Source organism: Solanum lycopersicum, chromosome 10 (genome assembly GCF_036512215.1).
Source record: "Solanum lycopersicum chromosome 10, SLM_r2.1".
Taxonomy (NCBI): Eukaryota; Viridiplantae; Streptophyta; class Magnoliopsida; order Solanales; family Solanaceae; genus Solanum; species Solanum lycopersicum.
In genome coordinates this window covers 51,560,293-51,579,701 of record NC_090809.1, presented here as the reverse complement: position 1 = coordinate 51,579,701, position 19,409 = coordinate 51,560,293, and the positions used below count along the sequence as shown (strand labels likewise).

Sequence of the window (19,409 nt, the reverse complement as noted above, 5' to 3'; positions counted from 1 at the left end):
AAATGTAAAGCTAGGGTTAAAAAATTCATGCAATGATCTGAGTAATAACATGATAATCTTATTTGGAACCTATAACTAATATATTCATGAAGTTCTATCAAAGTTCTAGAAACCCTAGGTTTAATCATGATAAGAGACTCAAGAACTGACTTAAAACTAGGGACTCAATGGGTGAAAAAAACCCACTATTGAAATCCCACATACCTAGTGATGAAATTCATGGAGAAACACTTAGGTTTTGAGGGCTGGAACTGCTGAAATTTTGTTACATTCTTGAACTAGGGTTCTTGACTTTTTTCTCCTTTATTGCTTCTAATTTTCTATGTTTTAATTATTGATTTGACTTAGGGTAAGTTTTAGTGATGTTTCTAGGCTTAAATTAACTAAAATCTGATGATTTAGGGTCAAAACAATGTATCATATGGTTTAAACGAAGTAGGAAAAGACCCCTGGGTGAATTGCTGTTTGACCAAGCGACGAGCAGGACTGATGGTCCGTCGTTCCATCGATGGTCTGTCGTTCCATCGATGTTCTATCTTTCAGTCGTTCCATCGACGGTCCATCATTGGTCAGTAGGTTGGGCCTGTTCGACAGGCCTTAACTAAAACGGGCATAACGTTTTACTCGGAGGTCTTCTTTTTGCAAGGTTGGTGGCAATGGAAAGCTAATTCAATTATATATATGTGGGTAGGTCATGGAACACCTAATTCATTTTGTGTTAAGAGTTATAAACATTTGAAGTTGACTCAATTGCATTTTCCCGTTAACTGTCTGCTAATTCCCACCTACGGTCAGACGTATGGACCGTGCTAGTCATCCGTGGGTCTTGTAAGAGAGTGGGTGAATGATATATCGACCAATGGTCACGGACTACGGACCGTAGTCTGATCTATAGACTATAGGTCCGGCCGTCAATCATGACTTAACCAAATTTTCTTGGCCTGAGATTTTTGGGGTTTCTGACCCCATTGACGGACGTGCAGGGCGGACCGTAGGTCAGTCTACGGTCCATCGATGGCCCGTTGGTTGCACCTGTAGATTTTTCTAAAATCTGATTTTTGGTCTGTTTTGGATATGGGGTTTTACAAACGACTCATTTATCTATAGATTCTCCTATATAATGACAGTCTACTTTGATGTGTTTGATCTTCTCATGAAAATAGGATTAGTAACAATCTGAATAGAACTTATATTATCAGCATGGAGAGGAGTAGGATGAGATTGAGGAAATCCAATCTCAAGAAGTAATCCACGAAGCCATATAACCTTAGAGCAAGCAGTAGACATGGATCAACATTCAGTCTCAGTTGAAGATTTTGACACACGATCTTTCTTTTTACTTTTCCATGACCAGTGACAGAACGACGAGTATCAGGACATCCCGTAGAATCACTAAAAGCATTAAGACGAATAGGATAACCATTTGGAAAGAACAATCCATGAGTAGATGTTCCTAGAAGATAACAAATGATGCGACGAACAGCCACCAAGTGAAGATGATGGTGAGCTTGCATAAATTGACTAACTTGTTGCACTGCAAAAGAGATATCAATCTGAGTAATAGTAAGGTAATTTAGAATCCCAACTAATTGTCGCAACATAGTTGGATCAGGAAAAAGATCGTCTTCCTCATGACGATACTTCACATTCATTTCCAATGGAGTAGGCTATTGTGACAGTTTTTCTTTCGATTCAACATACAATTTCATTCTACTGTGACGGTTTTTACAGGGTAATGCAACAGTTTAAAAAATTATAAAATTATTGCTCAATTACTATATTTACGGTTTTAACAGCGTATTGCAACAATGCTGACATAATGCAACAATTATACTTAAGTTATTGCTACCTATATATTATTGGTCCAATTCCACAACATTTTGTACCATAAAAATACACATAGCCATTACTGCAGTAGCTCAATATACCATAAAAATACTGCAATAGCTCAATATACCATAAAAATACACATAAATCGCACATGAGAATAAATTTTCATTACCAAAATTGGAATTCAAGATTCGTGATTCTAATATCAATAAAAGAAAAATATACTAATCTTTTTACAGCATTCAAAAAAAAGTGAAACACATGCACCGCACTTTTCAATTTAAAAAATATAACATTTCTAGAACATCAATAAAGTTAACATCAATGATTCAGCTCCTATGTCAAGTCTTCACTACTGCTTTCATCGCCTTCATCGATTTCATTGCCTACATACAATTAAAAAATATATAAATAATTTAGCAATCTTTTTGCAAAATTAATTAAGTACAGTAACCTCCTTGGGAAGGCAGCCCAAAGAACTTATTAAGCTAGAAGGTTACACATTCAAACTAGAATTAGTATTGACTAAACATTATGTGATCAAGCTAGAAGTGATTAAGTCTTAAGATTTTGTTTGTTTCTTGACACTTTTGGCTAGAAAGTTTTAAAAAGAGTTTACAAATAAATAATTATTGTAAACTACAAACCTTGGTATAATTCCATAAATCCTTTTTAGTGTCCATGCTCCTCCAATCCAATATATCAAATGGGAAAAGAATAGCATTTCTAGCCAATGCTCCTAGAAGCTATTTAGCTTTATGATTACATCATCTGTAGGACCAACAGGTTGATTTTGACTATTCAATATGATCATCTTACGCTATTTTCGGGCATGAACATCATGCATTTGCGTTCTACCTCTTTTATTTGGACTGGAAACATCTTCAGCTATAAGAAAATACAAGAAATATAATTTAAAAATATGAATACATTTAATAGGTCGTAGACTTATATGTTACCTTATTCTTCAGGTTGATCATCTGCTTGAGGAGTGACAGAATTCATTCGCACTTGATCCTCGAAAGGAAAAGCTTTGACATGCTGCTCAAGAGACAGCTCCTCGACAGGCTGCACAAGATGCATCTTCTCAACAGGCTGCACAAGAGGCAGGTCCTCGACAGGCTGATTTTCAAAAGGCAACTCCTTAATAGGCTGCTCCTCAACAGATTGTCTTTTTGCTTTAGATTGTGGTGGATCTGATTGTTGTGCTCTAATTGATTTGAGCAGTGTCCTTTCTCGCACTCTATTTCTTCAATAATTTCATTTGTTGTCAATAACCGCCATTTCTTATTTGCCAAGAATGATAACGATCCCGATTTAGCAAATGTCTTCTTTTTGGCTTTTTTGTTCTGTTGACTCATAGCTACGACTATTCGAACCTATGTGATAATAGAATGTATGGTAGTGTACATTTGCTATACTTAAACAAATCAATTACCAAGGTCTTACAAAGAGTAAAAACAAAATGTACCCTTAAGGGACATTCTAATAATATTTTCTGTACTCAATCACATTCAGTAGGTCTGTTACTATACACAATCACACACAAGATTTAGAGTGTTTTTAGGAAGCCAATTGGTGGAATTATAAGATAAAGGTACTTGATTGATTAGTTCAGGTTCACTTTTGGAGCATGACTTAATTTATTTCACTCTTTTGAGGTTTTTGAAGTTATTTCTAAACTCCAGCTTGCTGCGACTTATGTTGGGTCTAGAGATACAATATAGCTTCATAGAATGTACATTAAGTACTCAAAGAGAGAGATAGCACACTTGTAGAAAAAAATGAATTCATGTTCCACACATTTCGATTAATTGGAATGTCAAAGTTAAAAACTGACACACAAATTCCTAAGACTAACACACTTGTAGAAAAAATGATATAGCCAGTTTAAAATATAGACATCGCATCCAAACAACAAAACGAACATGTAAAGTGAGTAGTAAATTACACAAAGCAAATAATTCTGTGCTTCATGAATGATTAAAAAAGGTATCCCAAAATGCACAAATCCACGCAGTGACATTAACTTTAACAAATAAATAGGGCATCATGTGTAAAAGTTTATGCTGGCAGTGACTCAAAAGGGAAGATAACATTCAATCCAACAAGCAAAACGCATAGACCATATCAAAATCGAATTTATTTCAAAGTAAAGACGACAGTGATGCTCAAGTCTAAACATCCCTTAATACTCAAAATCAAAATTAAAGATAACTTGGCCTTAATCACAAACAAGTTGAGATTGGCAATATGAATACAAATACAGAGGAGAGAACACAGGGTCACACAACTAAAATATTTACATCAAGGTTTGTATCCAGTCAAAGGACAAGCGAGTTGTTCAAAAATTAACTAGCTTAAGTTATATCAGTCAATAAAAAGTGAAACAAATACCAGTAGGAAGTAATTTGGGAGCAATTTTTGTCCAGATTCACATCAAATGGGGAATATTAAGGAAGAATTCAGCTGGAAGAAAAAAAAGTCAGAGAGAAATACTTACAGATTGACAAACTTAGAGCACTAGATTTTGACTCTCTTATGAGATTTCCCACCGGAAGGTACACCTACAAAGAAGAAGACATTTTCATATGCACGGAAGAAAGAAAAACAAGAAATGGATGGAAATTTACAGTTGTTTATTTGTTTTTTTATGTTTTTTTCTCTGTCTCATTTTGAGTCCAATTGACTTTCTTTTTCAATAATATGGGACCAATGGTCCAAGCTTAATTAAAAAAATGAACTAGCAGAGATAACATAAACATTATTCACCTTTATATGGAAGCATTCAATTGTTCTCCAGAAATAAAAAATCACAAACCAAACTACTGGAAGATGAAGCCAAGTAAATTTCCGGTATGTTAAAGGAAGCAAACACACAAGTTGAACTATAGGAACAGTAAAGCAACCAGAAAACTAGAAACCATGCTAACCAAACTTAAATAAAATTGATAGGTAACTCCTAAAACATAATTTACTATACAATTCGATGGAACCAGTGATTAAAGTCATATCACTCATGAACAAAACAAAAACAAACAGAAAAACATAGCTTATACCTCCAAAAAATCAGACGCACTCAATTTGAAATCAAATAGTCCATCACTAGGCATCAACATCAACACTAAATCAAATTCATTCCAATAAAGACAAGACAACTCTTAAACAATTTAGAGGGAATATTCAATAGCAATCTAGATTATCTTAAAGTCATTAGGCATAGTGACTCAGCTTGCATAGAGCACAGACAACAAGAAAGCATTAATGTTTTGAATCTAGAGCATTACCCAATCCCAAATACTCTTCAAGTTTAACTCTAAATTCACTTCATGTTTAACCCTAAATACTCAATTGTAACTTCAAATTTTGGAATGTTTTCTTTTCCAATTTCACTATATATCACAGAATAAAACAGGGGAAGTTTATACACTAACTATATTGGAGCAAATAACATAGATTTAAGACTAACCCATATATTATTCTTTAAGATTTTTCAAAATTAATTCAATTGGGACTTAGAAATCATGAACTAGCATAGAAAAATTAAACATTATTAACCTTTAAGACAAATTTGTAGTCGAACCTCAAAAACATCACCAAAAAGAACAAGCTAGTTGTTTTCCTCGACGAGCTTCAGCAAACGCTTCACCAACGAGCTTCACTAACAGCTTCACCTACGAGCTTCACCAACATCTTCACCAATAGGTTCACCAACGAGCTTCACCAACAGCTTCACCAACAAGCTTCACCAACAGATTTCATTTTTCTCAACAAAATCATCAAAAATTCCCTTCACAACTTCACCCAAAAAAGTCTCTCTCACATCGCTATGATGAAATTTTTTGGAAAATAGGGGTTTTAGCATCTAAAATACATTTCATTCTTTTTCTTTTACATTTTTCAATGAGGTACTAATATATCAGAATTATATTTTTAGGAGGGACTCATGTCTCTTTGCCAAATTATATTGGAGGAAATATATTTTTTTAGGAGGGAAAAATATTTAAGGCTAGAAAATCATAATTATTTTTCTAAAAAAACTGTTGCCATAGAGTTATCCATCGCGACAGTTCTAAAACTTGTTGCTATAGATTATCTGTAGGGACGGTTATAGGGATGATGCAATAGTTTACTTTAAGAACTTTTTTATTAGATTCAAGGATATTTGTCCACGGTTATAACCATTGTAATAGGTGAGCTATTGCTTCAATAGTATAACTGTTGCTGAATAAGTGTGGCAGTAAGTCAAATTTCTAGTAGTGCCAATCACATCCTTGTCTAAGTCTGGCCTCCCTGCACAACTCTTAAACACCAACCTTAGTTTGGCGATGTGTGCATGTGGATCCTCATATGGTAGCCCCGAAAACAAACCTCTAGCGGTGAACATCTGCATCAAGCTACAAGTTACCTTATATGTATGACTATGTGGTAGAGGAGGTAGGACAAGTGGACCATCAGAGTCAGTGATGTTAACATTTCCCCTATAATACTCTTGAGGGCGTGGGGCGGGAGGTTGCCTCCTCGAAATACCTTTACCAGGGTTATCAATAACCACTTGATTATGAGCATCAATCGGCGGGGGAAATTGAGGGTTGATCTCATCATCAATATAAGAAGGATTGTTTTGAATATTCATTCTGCGAAGTGTGCGGTTTAGTTCTAGATCAAGTGGAATTATTGGTTCTTCTTGACTCCATATACTTGGCATACACTAAAGCTAGACCTGCGAGAGACAAAACAAATAGAAAAAGAAAATGTAAAATTAGGAAATTGTTGACTAAAATTTGGTAATGTGATTAAAATTAATCTAAAAGTCACTTTCTCCGGCAGCGACGCCAAAATTTAATACACTCAAACTATACTTACCTAAAGAAGTATAAGCGGTCGTATCAAGTAAAGAATGCAAATGTTAGGTTGGAGTCGATCCCACGAGAAAAGTGTTTTAGACTTAACTTTAATCTATGATTACTGCTATTTAGTCAAGTCCTCTCCGGAAATAAACAATTAAAGGGGGGAATTTTGTGTAACAAAAGTAATTAATTAAGTCTATATAAACAAGTAGCCAGTTCAAATATTTGATGTTTATCAAATTATGAGATAAACTAGGGCTTAAGGGATCCCCATTGGTTTGTAACGTAGTACCCTACCTATAACAACACTGTCCTAGTATCTTGCATGCAAAGTGGTAAGTTACGTATCCCTAATTCCTTGGTCCGGCAACTAGTGAATTTCACTCTTCACCTTGGTCTGGTTACGTGTGTGTACTTTACTGAACCTTACCTTTTACCTCATATTAAGCATCATAATCGATGTATGGCTTAGTTATTACTTCGCACCAATCGACACTAGCCTATTAGATAATATATAATAAATCTACGTTGATAATTCTTTTCTTATTATCTACCTCCCGGGTCCGTCAAGTAGCAACAAGGCGAGTTCTAATGTGTTCAGTTGCTAAAAAGACTTCTAAACGGAAGCATTATCAATATACGTATGAAACTATTCAAGAATTGATATGTTAGCTAGTGTTACTTTCTTAATTACCCATGATTTCCACAACCCTAGTTATTGATTTAGTTACTCATGTTCATAATCACATAATTCATATTAATTAGACATGAATTCATGTACTTACTTTGATGAGATTGAAGAAAATACAAAAGATCACTTGAATTCGAGAAAATAATGCAAAAAACGATTCCGGAAAAATGAAGTATTTTCCAAACCCAATATTCAACAACCAATATTACAGATCATAAAAATAACAAAGAGCCTAACCCCAAAAAAAAGGTTTTTGGTCCTATTTATAATAAAAGAATCATAAACATAAAGGGAAACCTAAATAAGGAAAATCTGTCCAAATATGCGTCTCGCGTCGATGACCTAACTGACGGACCATCGAGGTAACGACGGACCGTCGACACCTCTGTCAATCGATACTTTAACTCTATTTTCAGCTGCTTTCTTCTCCAACTCTCTGTTTCCATCGACAGACTAAGACGATGGTCTGTTGATAGAATGATGGTCCGTCACTGGCCTCTGTTGCTCCACTCTTTGAATATTTTCAAATCGGGTACTGAGGCTTCATTTTGTTAACACTAACGGATCACCAGGATGGTCCGTCGATGAGACAATGGACTGTCATCCTTTCAGTAGCCTCACACTTGTTAAGAATTCCTCGATATTTCCTTGGAAGTATAACATCTTCATGGCGAAGACCGTCGATGGGTAGATGGACCTTCTATGGCTCCGTAGGTCATCTTTTCTGCAATTTTTAGCACATCTTCAGCATTTTCATTCTGGACAGTTTTTCCTGCAAACACAAAGAAAAATACATTAAAACTACTTCAAAGAGGCCCGAGACACACACTAGACTTTTGGAAAAAACATTGAGAGTACCGTGAAACCATGGTGTACATCAATAGGTTTCCCCTTATTAGAAAACCTCATAACTCCCTTCATGGGTGAAACTTCCAGATACACCCAATCATCCACCTCAAACTCTAACGACCTTCTCCTAACGTCTGTGTAAGACTTTTGGTGACTCTGTTCCATTTTCAAACTCTGTTGAATCACTTTCACCTTCTCTATAGCTTGGTGAACTAGATATGGTCCTATCAACCCTTTTTCACCAACTTCGAACCACCCAATAGGAGATCTACATCTTCACCCATAAAGACCTTCATATGGAGCCATTTGGATGCTCGAATGGTAACTGTTGTTGTAAGAGAACTCAATGAGAGGTATGTGATCATATCCATTCCCTTTGAAGTTGATCACACATGCTCTCGACATATCTTCTAAGGAATGGATAGTATGCTCTATTTGTCCATCCATCTGAGGATGAAAAGCAGTGCTTAAGTTCACCTTTGAACCTAAACCTTTCTAGAAAGATTTCTAGAATTGTGCAGTACATTGTGCACCTCTATCTGAAATAATGAAGACCGAACTCCATGAAGTCTCACCACCTCTTGAAGGTACAACTTAGCATAATCCTCGGCTGAATAGGTGGTCTTTACCGGCAAGAAATTGGCTGACTTGGTCATTCTATAGACAATTACCCAAATAGAATCATGCTGCCTGTGAGATCTTAACAACCCTGTGACAAAGTCCATATTATTCATCTCCCACTTCCATTCTAGAAGTTTTTTAGTCTGAGACAAACCTCAAGGTCTTTGGTGCTCTACTTTCACTTGTTAGAAATCGGGCACTTATCAACAAACTCAACAATATCTTCCTTCATGTCTTCCAACAAATATACCTCTCTCGAATTGTGGTACATATTGGTGGAACTCGGATGAATGGAATACCTAGAGCTATAATCCTTCTCCAAGATATTCTCTTGGATCCCATTCACCCTAGTTACGCACAATCTACCTTGGTACTTCAGTACACCATCTCCCCCTTGTTAAGAATTCGATACTCGTTGCTTATGAACATTTGACTTCAAATCAAGAAAAATGGGGTCTTGTTCTTGTTTCTCTTTCACCTATGAAAACCATACAAGTAGTGACACCATATCTTCACTAATGTCATGGGTGAAAGAGAAAAATAGGGTCTTGTTCTTGTCAACATGAAAACCATACAAGTATTAAATATGTCAACATGAAAACCATACAAGTAGAGACACAATATCTTTAATAAAAAAAAATACTACAACCAATTCTAAGCCATGAATCAGATAATTCTTATCATGAACCTTCAACTTTTTGGAGGCATAAGTTATAACCTTGTCATTATGCATTAACACACAGCTCAAACCAACTCTCGATGCATCACTGTACACCACAAAACCTTGTGTACCCTCTAGTAAGGTCAAAACCGAAGTAGTAGTTAGTCTCTTTTTCAATTCCTTAAAGCTTTTCTCACAAGCTTTAGACCATTGAAACTTGGATGTATGATGTGTTATCTTGGTCAAAGGATACGAGATAGATGAGAAACCTTTAACAAATCTATTATAGTAGCCAACTAAACCAAAGAAAATCTTTATATCTATTGGAGATGTGGGTCTAGGCCAACTCTGAACTACTTCTATCTTATGAGTATCAACTCTAATCCCACCGGAAATGACATGGCCCAAGAATGCCACATACTTAAGACAAAACTCATACTTGGAGAACTTGACATATAACTCCTTATCTTTCAAGTCTGCAGAACAATCCTGAGGTGACTAGCATGATCTTCTTCATTCCTTGAATAAATTAGTATGTCATCAATGAATACAATGACAACTTGATCTAAATAAGGTTTGAAGACGCTATTCATAAGATCTATGAGTATTTCTGGTGCATTTTTCAAACCAAAGGGCATAAATAAAAACTCATAATGACCATATTTTATTCTAAAAGTTGTATTTGGAATATCACATTCCCTAACTTTCAACTAATGGTAGCCTGATCTGAGATCAATTTTTGAGAAGCAAGAAACCCCTTGAAGCTGGTTGAAAAGATCATCTATCCTTGGAAGATGATATTAATTCTTAATGGTCGTCTTATTCAATTGCCTATAGTCTATACACATCCTAAAGGAGCCATCTTTTTTCCTTAAGAAAAGAGCTGAACGCCCTAAGGTGAGACATTTCGTCAAATGACGCCTTTATCTAACAAATCTTTGAATTATTCTTTCATATCTTTTAACTCTGCTGGTGCCATTCTGTATGGAGGAATACAGATAGAATGAGTATCTAGAATGATGTGTTTTCCAAAATTTATCTCTCTTTCTGGAGGGAATCCAAGTAGATAATCATGAAAGACTTCTTTAAAATCTTTCACTATAGGAACTAACAGAAGAGAAAGTACCTCAGCACTTGAGTTATTAACACGGACTAAGTGATAGACACACCCCTTTGAAACTAATTTTCTTACTTTAACGTATGAAATGAAACGACTTGTAGGCACTGCTGAACTATTACTTTGCTCTATGACTGGCTCATTAGGAATCTTGAACTTGACAACTCGAGTTTTACAATCTATTGAAGCAAAACAGGCATGAAGCCACTCCATACCTAGAATGACATCAAAATATACCATGTATAACTCTACTAGATCAGTCATGGTTTTCTTGTGATTGATGGAAATTGGACAATCACAACAGACTCTATCTGCTAGAAAAGACTCACCAACACGCGTAGAAACACAGAAGGGTTCATAAAGTTTTCCAGGAAGAATCTCAAACTGATTTGCAACATAAGGGGTTACAAAAGATAACCTTTCTCCTGGGTCTAACACAGCATAAACATCAAAAGTAAAGACTTAGATTATACGTTTGACAACATTTGGATAGTTCTCTTGCTCTTGGTGGCTAGTGATTACATAGAGATGGTTTTCCCCTCTGCCAGTACCAGAAATGGCTCCTCTTGGTGCAGCCTTGTCGGGTAGAGCAACTGATGAAGATTGAGCTTTGTTGCCCGGATTTCTACATCCCTGCTTATTCTTGGGACACTCTTCATGTAGTGCCCCTCTTGACCACATTTGAAACAACCCAACTAGTCATCACGACACTTATCAACTTGGTTTCCACCTCACCTACCATATGCAGTAGCTGAACTACCTCCTTGTGCAACACTACCTTGGGACTGGGCTAGTCTAGACTTGAAATTCTTTGAATTCTGGCCATTATACTCTTTTCTGTTTCTAGGCGCAGAAGCACTAGCAGATGATGGTGCCTTCCTCTTTTGTTTCTGAAATTGGGATTTACTTGAACCACTTATTATGTTAACCAGAGTCATTACCAGTCTAAACTTTCTTGTTCTTCTAATCCTCTATGTTCTTTATCTTCTCCTCTTCAACTGGTTTCACATAGACCATTAACTTTGAAATATCCATGTCCCCAATCAATATTGCAACCCTACCTTATTTGTTTTAATCACGACCCAAGACAGCAACAAACAGGCTCATCATGCTTCTTATATCCTTAACCATCTCCAGAGCATAGTGAAACACTTGGGTAAACTTTAACCTTAAATCATGAACACTCAAGGAGTCCTTTTTCAAAGTAAGGAACTCTCGCACCTTTGCTTCCTTCAGTTCTCGGGTAAAGAATGCCCCAAGAAGGCTTTCTCAAAGCATGCCCAACTTGGAGGTGGTGCATCCTCATCCCTAACCTCCTTCCACTGATTGAACCAAGTCGTAGCCACATACTTGAGTTGGTATGCAGCTACCTCAACCCTTTCAGTGTCAACCACATGCATCACATCAAACACCTTCTTCAACACTTCCACAATGTTTTCTGGATCTGAGTAGTGCTTAATTGATATGATCAAATTATACCTCTATAAAGAAGTATAAGCGTTTGTATCAAGTAAAGAACTCAACTAGTAGGTTGCGCTCGATTCTACGAAAAAAATGGTTTAGACTTAACTTCAATGTACGATTACCTCTATTTAGTCAAGTCCTTTCTGAAAATAAGAAATTAGAGGGGGAATTTTGTGATAGAAATATCTTTTAATATTGCTAAGTAAATCAAGTAAAAAGATTAAAGCTTTGGGGTTTATCAAGTTGTGAGAGAAACTAGGGTGCAAGTGTTCCTCATAGGTGCATAACGTCGTATCCCAAGCTATAACAATTCTTCCCTGGTGTTTTGCATTCAAAGTGATAAGTTAGGTATATCTAAATCCTTGATCTGGCATTTAGAGAATTTCACCCTCTAACTTGGTCCGGCAACATGTGCCTAAGTTACTAACCCTTACCTTTACTTCATATTAAGCATAATATTCGTTGTATGACTTAGTTATTATTTTGCACCAATCAAGACTAGCCTATTAGATAGTATACTACTAAATCTATCTTGATAATTCTTTTCCTATTAACTACCTCCTTTGGTCCGACAAGTAGCAAGAAGGTGAGTTCTAACGCATGCACTCATTAAAAAGAATTCTAAGCGAAAGAATTACCAATGCATGCAATAATTTATTTGAGAATTGTTATTAACCTAGGTTTACTTTGTTTATCACCCATTTTTCCCACAACCCTAGTTGTGGAATTAGTTACCAGTGCAGAGAAGAACACAATTCATGGTTTATAAACAATAAATCATGAACTTACTCTGACAAATTCGAAGAAAATCCAGAAATTCAACTTGAAACCGCAAAAATTACTTGAAAATCAAATCTAGAAATTTAAATTAATGCCAATGTTGCAAAAAGAAATTTCCATGAACAAATTAAGAAAAATAGTAATAGAATCCAACCCCAAAAATGAGGTTTTACACTCTATTTATAATAAAAAAAAATTTCTAAAATAAAAGGAATTCAAACAAGGAAAGTTGTCCAAAACAACACGACTTCAATCGAAGACCCCCACAGACGGTCCATCGATGAAACAACGGATTGTAGACTGCCTCCGTAAGTCCATACTTAGTATCTTTTTTACCCTTCAACTAGCATCTTCTTTGATCCAAGCATCATTTTTAGCCTTCAACTAGCATCTTCTTTGATCTAATCGACGGACCAACAACATGGTCCGTCGATGCACCTAAGGTCCGTCGATGCCTTCTGTCGTTCCATACTAGCTTTTCTTCAACTTCGAAAACTGGGACATTCTCTGATCAGATCGATGATTTACTAGGACGGTCCTCCGATTACCGTCGATCCTTCCATAGCCCCACACTTGGTTAGAATTCCCCAAGTTGCTTCCAGATGCCTGAACCTTCAGTAGATGGTCATCACCTATGGTTCATCGATGTGACAACGGATCGTCGATGGCCTTTGTGGGTCAACTCAGCACTAAATCTCTACAACCTTCTGCGTTTTGGTTTTGGACACCTTTCCTACAAAACAATGATAAAAACATATTTAACTTACTATAAAAAGGCTCTGGACACAAACCTATCTTATGGAAAAAGCATTGAAAGTACCGTTAAACCACGGTACATCAACACCCTGAACTTCAATTCATTGTTTGTCCTCAAGCGATGCATTATGACTCACTATAACACTTTGTACAAAAGTATTCTCTTTTGAGCTTTCGTAATCACATGGCTATCAATCCCAACTTGTTTGTTGCTTTAGTGCATGTTTTTACTCTTAGTCATGATAAGCTCGCTCATATGGATCAGCCATGACATACTGACACCTTTACTCTTTTGTCTCTAGCCAAGGTGTGAAGTTTCTAATATTGCAACTAGTGCCCTCACTTTAAAAGATATCCTCCTTTTTCACATAGTGATTTTAACTTTGAGTATAAGAATTAGCATTCAACACTCACGCTCAAAACAAATTCACACCTAATTAGTACTTGTCACCATAGGCTTGCCCTTATTTTCACGGCTTAATTTCACCACATTAGATTCTTAGGATTACGATAGGACTTTCTTGGCTTGTAATGTAGGCTTAGGGTCAGGTATGGTACATATAAGTACGTTTTAGTGACTTTTTGCCCTTCTTTACATTACGACTAAGTGTCCTACATCTTTCATTATCTATTATGCCCTTCTTTTCTTTTCTTTTCATCTTTACCTTGCTTTCCCCTTTATACTATGTGAAAGTGACTTTTACTTCTTCTTTTTTTATTATTATTTTTTTTTTTACCTTTGTTTTATTCAATTGATAATTTTGACTGAGTCACCTTTCTTGATAACTTTTTCTTTTCTTTTACATATTACTCTTTTCATACCCACTTTTCGGGGCATCACTCATAATAGACACCCTCAACTTATGGCTTTGCCATGAGTCGAGGTACATATTACCTAAGGTTGGGTCAAGTCCAAGACCAGGTTAGTTTTAGTATTAGCCACCCTCAACTTATGATTTTGACCTAAGTCGAGGGGCACATGTCTAAGGAGGGACCAGGGTCAACACATTATACCAAGGGAAAGTGAGTTGGTGAAGAAAATAAAGGTCTATTATAGGTGCAACATATTTTGATAAAAAAGGGATAACAATTTCATTTGATTCACTTTACTTAAGGCGAGATGTTTGCTAATTTGAACAAGGCATATGATCTTTTCCTAAATTTCTATCATAGATTCTTTTTGCAGGACCAACCGAGCAAGTTCTAGCTACGTACCAATAGTGGAACAATAAAATTTTATCACAATCTCTTGACACCTCGTTACCATATCAGATTATTGGACACCTATTTTGAGTGTTAGATTGAGGGTCATGCAGGTGCATCTCGATGTTATGATTAGATCCAACACATTCAACTTCTTTATACCTATTCATGCAAGAATTTTTTTAGAACAGGATATCATTCATGCTTAGCCATCATGCTTCATATTTAACTTTCATACATTGTACAAGTTACGACACATGCAGGTTCAACAGTAAAGTAATCAGTATCTTAGGGCAAAAGAACACAGGCAAGAAAACCCCTAAGTGAGGATCATGAGTTGGGCTACTCAGACTTCAACCTAACACTCACTTTCCATTTATACCACCCCCAATAAAAAAACATGCAATTGTCCCCCAATGCATAAACAATATAAACACAGGGTTGTAGGTGAAGCAAACCTGAGGCGCATATACAATCAACAAACAGGCGGGTCCAGTTTCTCGTAACCCGCAACCTATGTAGTAGAGCCTCGGTGGTGCTCCCCTTAATAGCCTCAGGTCTGGAACTAGATTATCCAATAGCCAACACTCGATCCCTCATCTGAAGGGTCTCCTAATCAATCAACGAGGCTCTCCTCGCCGCCTCAAGATTCATCCGCTCCTTCATCGTCGCACGGGAATCTTCTCCATCAGTGGTGCGGCTGGAATGGTGCCTCTTGTCACGCTCATGTGGATCAGGTGGTACAATGGGGGCAGTGAATAGTATAGCAAGAATTGTTTCCTCTGCTAGCTCAACGGGTGAAGTCTCGGGCTCAGGTCCCCGCATCTTTAGTATACTGTTACATCTGCCCGTAGACTCGCCACAACCACCTGAACAGTAGTCAAATCAATGGTGAGGCCTAGGTCTGCTAGAACTAGCAACTCAAATGCATATAGGTGATGGTGGAACTTTTGAATCTTCTGCTCCGTCTATTCAGCCACCCTCTTCTCAATCCGGTCCTCAGCCTTGGCAATACATTTCTACATACAAGGTTTGATATAATGCATCAAGGTGGCCATCTGAGCCTCTAACATCTGGACCCTAGCAATCGGAACCAGTGCAGTTGATGGTGGAGTAGACCATGAGGATCTGGGCGCCCTACTAGTGCCCTTGGGCTAACTCTACTGTATCCGCCAAGTTGTCACTCAGTAGCTGCAAATCAAATCAGGGCCCTTGTTGGGCGCCGCCACATTGACCTCATCCCTAATGATACCTATATCCACTGTCTCGGTCGAAGTACGAAGGACATTACACTACCAAAGGGTTACTCCAGCGTCCTTTCATAACTAAAAGATCAAACTGGTGAATGGGTAAGTAGTAAAGGTCTTAAAATCCATCTCATGTATCACCGATATCAATAACTTCGCAAAGATTTCCAACCCGGCCACTAATGTTGCAACCGATACCGTTCTATCCCATGTAAGAATGTTATATGCAATCGTGGGAGATAGGCGGTGGTAGACTAACAGCCAAAAGAACTTTGCTGTGAAAGTGAGGTTGGCCTTTCTAATATGGCCTATGAGGTCCAATACCCTTTATGCTCCCTCACCATCAATGGGCAACTGCTGTGCAATCCACCTCAACTTTGCCACTAGTCTTTGGATAGTAAGGAGTGACCACATTTGTCACAAACGTCTAAGCGAGCCGTGAATTTGTCGTTATGGGGTTTATTAGATTTACGATTTTGGGTCAACTTTAATGATCACATGTGCTATCACAAAATGAATTAGGAGGACCATCACCTACAAATATAAAGTTCTATGAGATATCATTCAAACTCTATTAGGCTTACCTAATCCTAAGCTCAAAGTGAAAAGTTATGCCATAAATAGTGAAGCCCTGTCGGGATGAGCATCTTCATGACCCACTTGATGGGCCACGGCTCTCCAGACGGAGCATGAAGGCCTTCTAGAGAGTCAATATCGAATTTTTGAGTTGGGGTCATTGCAGTGTTTTCTCAATTATTTTGACTCAATACTACATTGTTTTACCTTCTACCCAAAGCACTGCACAATGATTTTTTACCCAAAACTCATCCAATTCTATTCATTCTCTCAAATTTCCAAATACAAACTTTATAGTGACATTTATTAGCCAATAAAAAATAAGAAAATTTACATTAATTATATACAACCCAACCATCAAACTCCAACAACTATATAAAGAGAAAAGGTCATACTATTTTCTTACACTTCAATACTTACCCCCTTTAATTTTTCTTTTTTAGAAAATGAAGCTCTCTTCTCTCTTCAAAAGACCAGGAAATCCTTTTTTTCTACTTTGCTATGTTGATTGCCATATTGTGTAAACCCTAGAACTCTCAAAGATTTAACAAGAATGTTGATGATGACATGGTAGATTGGTATATAATGGAGCATGTTACTATTATTACTATTATTAGTACTCTTTGACAATTTTTATGATGCCACTTCAAGAATTCAACTTGTTTTTTCCTCATAAGGATCCATCAAACCCGTAAGTGTTATAACATATGAGTTGTTAAATGGTAGAGACTCGACCCCGCTACTTCTAATATTATTATTACCTTTTGACAAAGTTGATGATGACCCTATAAGAATTGAATTAGTTTTTTTCCCATTTAAAAGCTAATTCAATTTTTGAAGTGTCATCAGCAACATCGTCAAAGAGTAATAGTAGTACTAGAAGTAATGGGATTGAGTCTCTACCATTTAATGAATGATGTGTTATAACACCTATGTATTCGATGGATCCTTATAAGGAAGAAACTAGTTCAATTCTTGAAGTGGCATCATCAAAATTGTCAAAGAGTACTAACAATAGTGATAGTAGTAACGAGCTCATGTATCTACCAATCCACAATGTCATCATCAACATTCTTGATAAATATTTAAGAGCTATAGGATTCCACAATGTGGTAATTACATAGCAAAGGAGAAAAAGTGGATTTTTTGCCTTTTGAAGAGTGAAGAGAGCTTCATTTAAAAAAAATGGTGGAAGTATTGAAGTGTTGAAAAAAATAGTCTAACCTTTTCTCTTTATATAGTTTTTGGAGTTTTATAGTTGGAGTGTGAATAATTAATATAGTTTTCCTCATTTTTTATTGGTGTGGAGAGCAATAAATTTTATCATAGAGTTTGTTTTTTGGAAATTTGAGAGAATGAATTAAATTGAATGATTTTGGGGGTAAAAATCATTATCTAGGGCTTAAGGTAGAAGGTAAAGCGATATACTATTGATTTAAAACAATTGAGAGGAGGAGGAGACTGAAAAGATTTTTGTTGAAGGAAAGGGAATTGTTGTCATCAAAACAGGCTCAGCTAATAAGGCAATTTCAAATGTTCTCTATGTACTTGATATTGATCAACATGTTGAGGATTTATCAGTTGGTAGAAAAAACATACAAAGTATGTTTTTGAAGATAAGTATTACTTTATCAATGATAATGTTGGAAAGGAAGTTTTAAATATTAAGATGAGATGTAAATATTTTTTATTTGATCTAATGGAGATGTTTCTGTAGAACATGAAAAAGATCACTGACTGAAAAAATTAGACGATGATCCTCGAATTATAAAAGCACAAGCTTAATATGAACCTGTTAGTTTTAAAGGAGCTTTTAATATTCGTAAAGGAATTAAAGAAAGGGAAGAGTTACCTATGTTTCAAGAAAATAAAATGGGTTAAGTTTAAATTCAAGATGCAAATGAAGCAACAGGACATGCTAAAAGGATTTAGTACTCAATGTCTTCAGTCAAAATGAGAAGTGAATGTAATTTACTTCAAGCTCAAATATGTTTATGTAGATTTATTCACAAGATCACTTTCAGATATTAAGTGTTGAGATTCCAAGATAGAAGACCTAAATTTTCCAATTCCTAAAGTAGTGATTAAAATTTTCTTCAAAATCGTAAAGTTCTTAAAACAGTATTTTTGTTCAAATAAACGTACTCAACTAGTTAGCATATTTAATTCTAGTTGAATTTTAAATAAATAGTATTTTATGGACTTTTGGAGTTTGGTATTTTCAGAATATCTTTTTGCTTAATTTTAGTTTTAGAGGTTGTAGTTTTAGTATAAATAATTTTCATAGACGGTAGTGAGAATATATCAATCTTCCAATAGTAATTCATAATCTTTTTTTTCTTGTTTTTATTCTTTTCCTACAATTTCTTCTCTTCTAAAACCAGTAGGAAGGATTTCGTAAATATCTTAAAATTTTAACACTACAACTTTTATTCAAGATTTAGAAATTCAAAACACATAGGATAAACAATTTCCCCTCTTTTCTCCCAAAATGTTCACATACTAATAACAGAAAAGGTGAATTATGGAATAGGAGTAGATCGCTAAATTGAAGAGCAGTACGAATTTTAAACCATCAATCGCAAAAAAAAATAAGCAACTTTAGTGAATTTACAACATGTTTATTGTTAAAATCACAAGGTAAAGAGTTTAGGCTATTCATTCATTAGAAACATAGGAGCGACTTACAATTAGAATCAATTAACGGGGAGAGACAGGCAAAAGTTGAGTTTTGACGCTGGGAGAGGGTTCGACGATGGTGAGC

The 19,409-nt window shown here is 36.1% G+C and overlaps 1 protein-coding gene across 1 annotated transcript; it reads right to left on the bottom strand.

The window, feature by feature from the left end:
* Positions 1-1,128: 1,128 nt before the first annotated feature.
* LOC109121290 (uncharacterized mitochondrial protein AtMg00240-like) lies at positions 1,129-1,652 on the bottom strand. Its single transcript, XM_019215961.1, has 2 exons — positions 1,341-1,652; positions 1,129-1,266 (listed from the first exon to the last, which is right to left on the bottom strand). Exons 1-2 carry the CDS (start codon positions 1,650-1,652, stop codon positions 1,129-1,131), a joined length of 450 nt encoding a protein of 149 aa, XP_019071506.1.
* Between the last annotated feature and the right edge of the window lie 17,757 nt (positions 1,653-19,409).

Coding starts and splice junctions, on each gene's coding strand:
- LOC109121290 (XM_019215961.1), bottom strand. CDS start 1,652: ATGAATGTGAAGTATCGTCATGAGGAAGACGATCTTTTTCCTGATCCA. Junction 1,267..1,340: donor CTGTCACTGGTCATGGAAAA/GTAAAAAGAAAG, acceptor GCTTGCTCTAAG/GTTATATGGCTTCGTGGATT.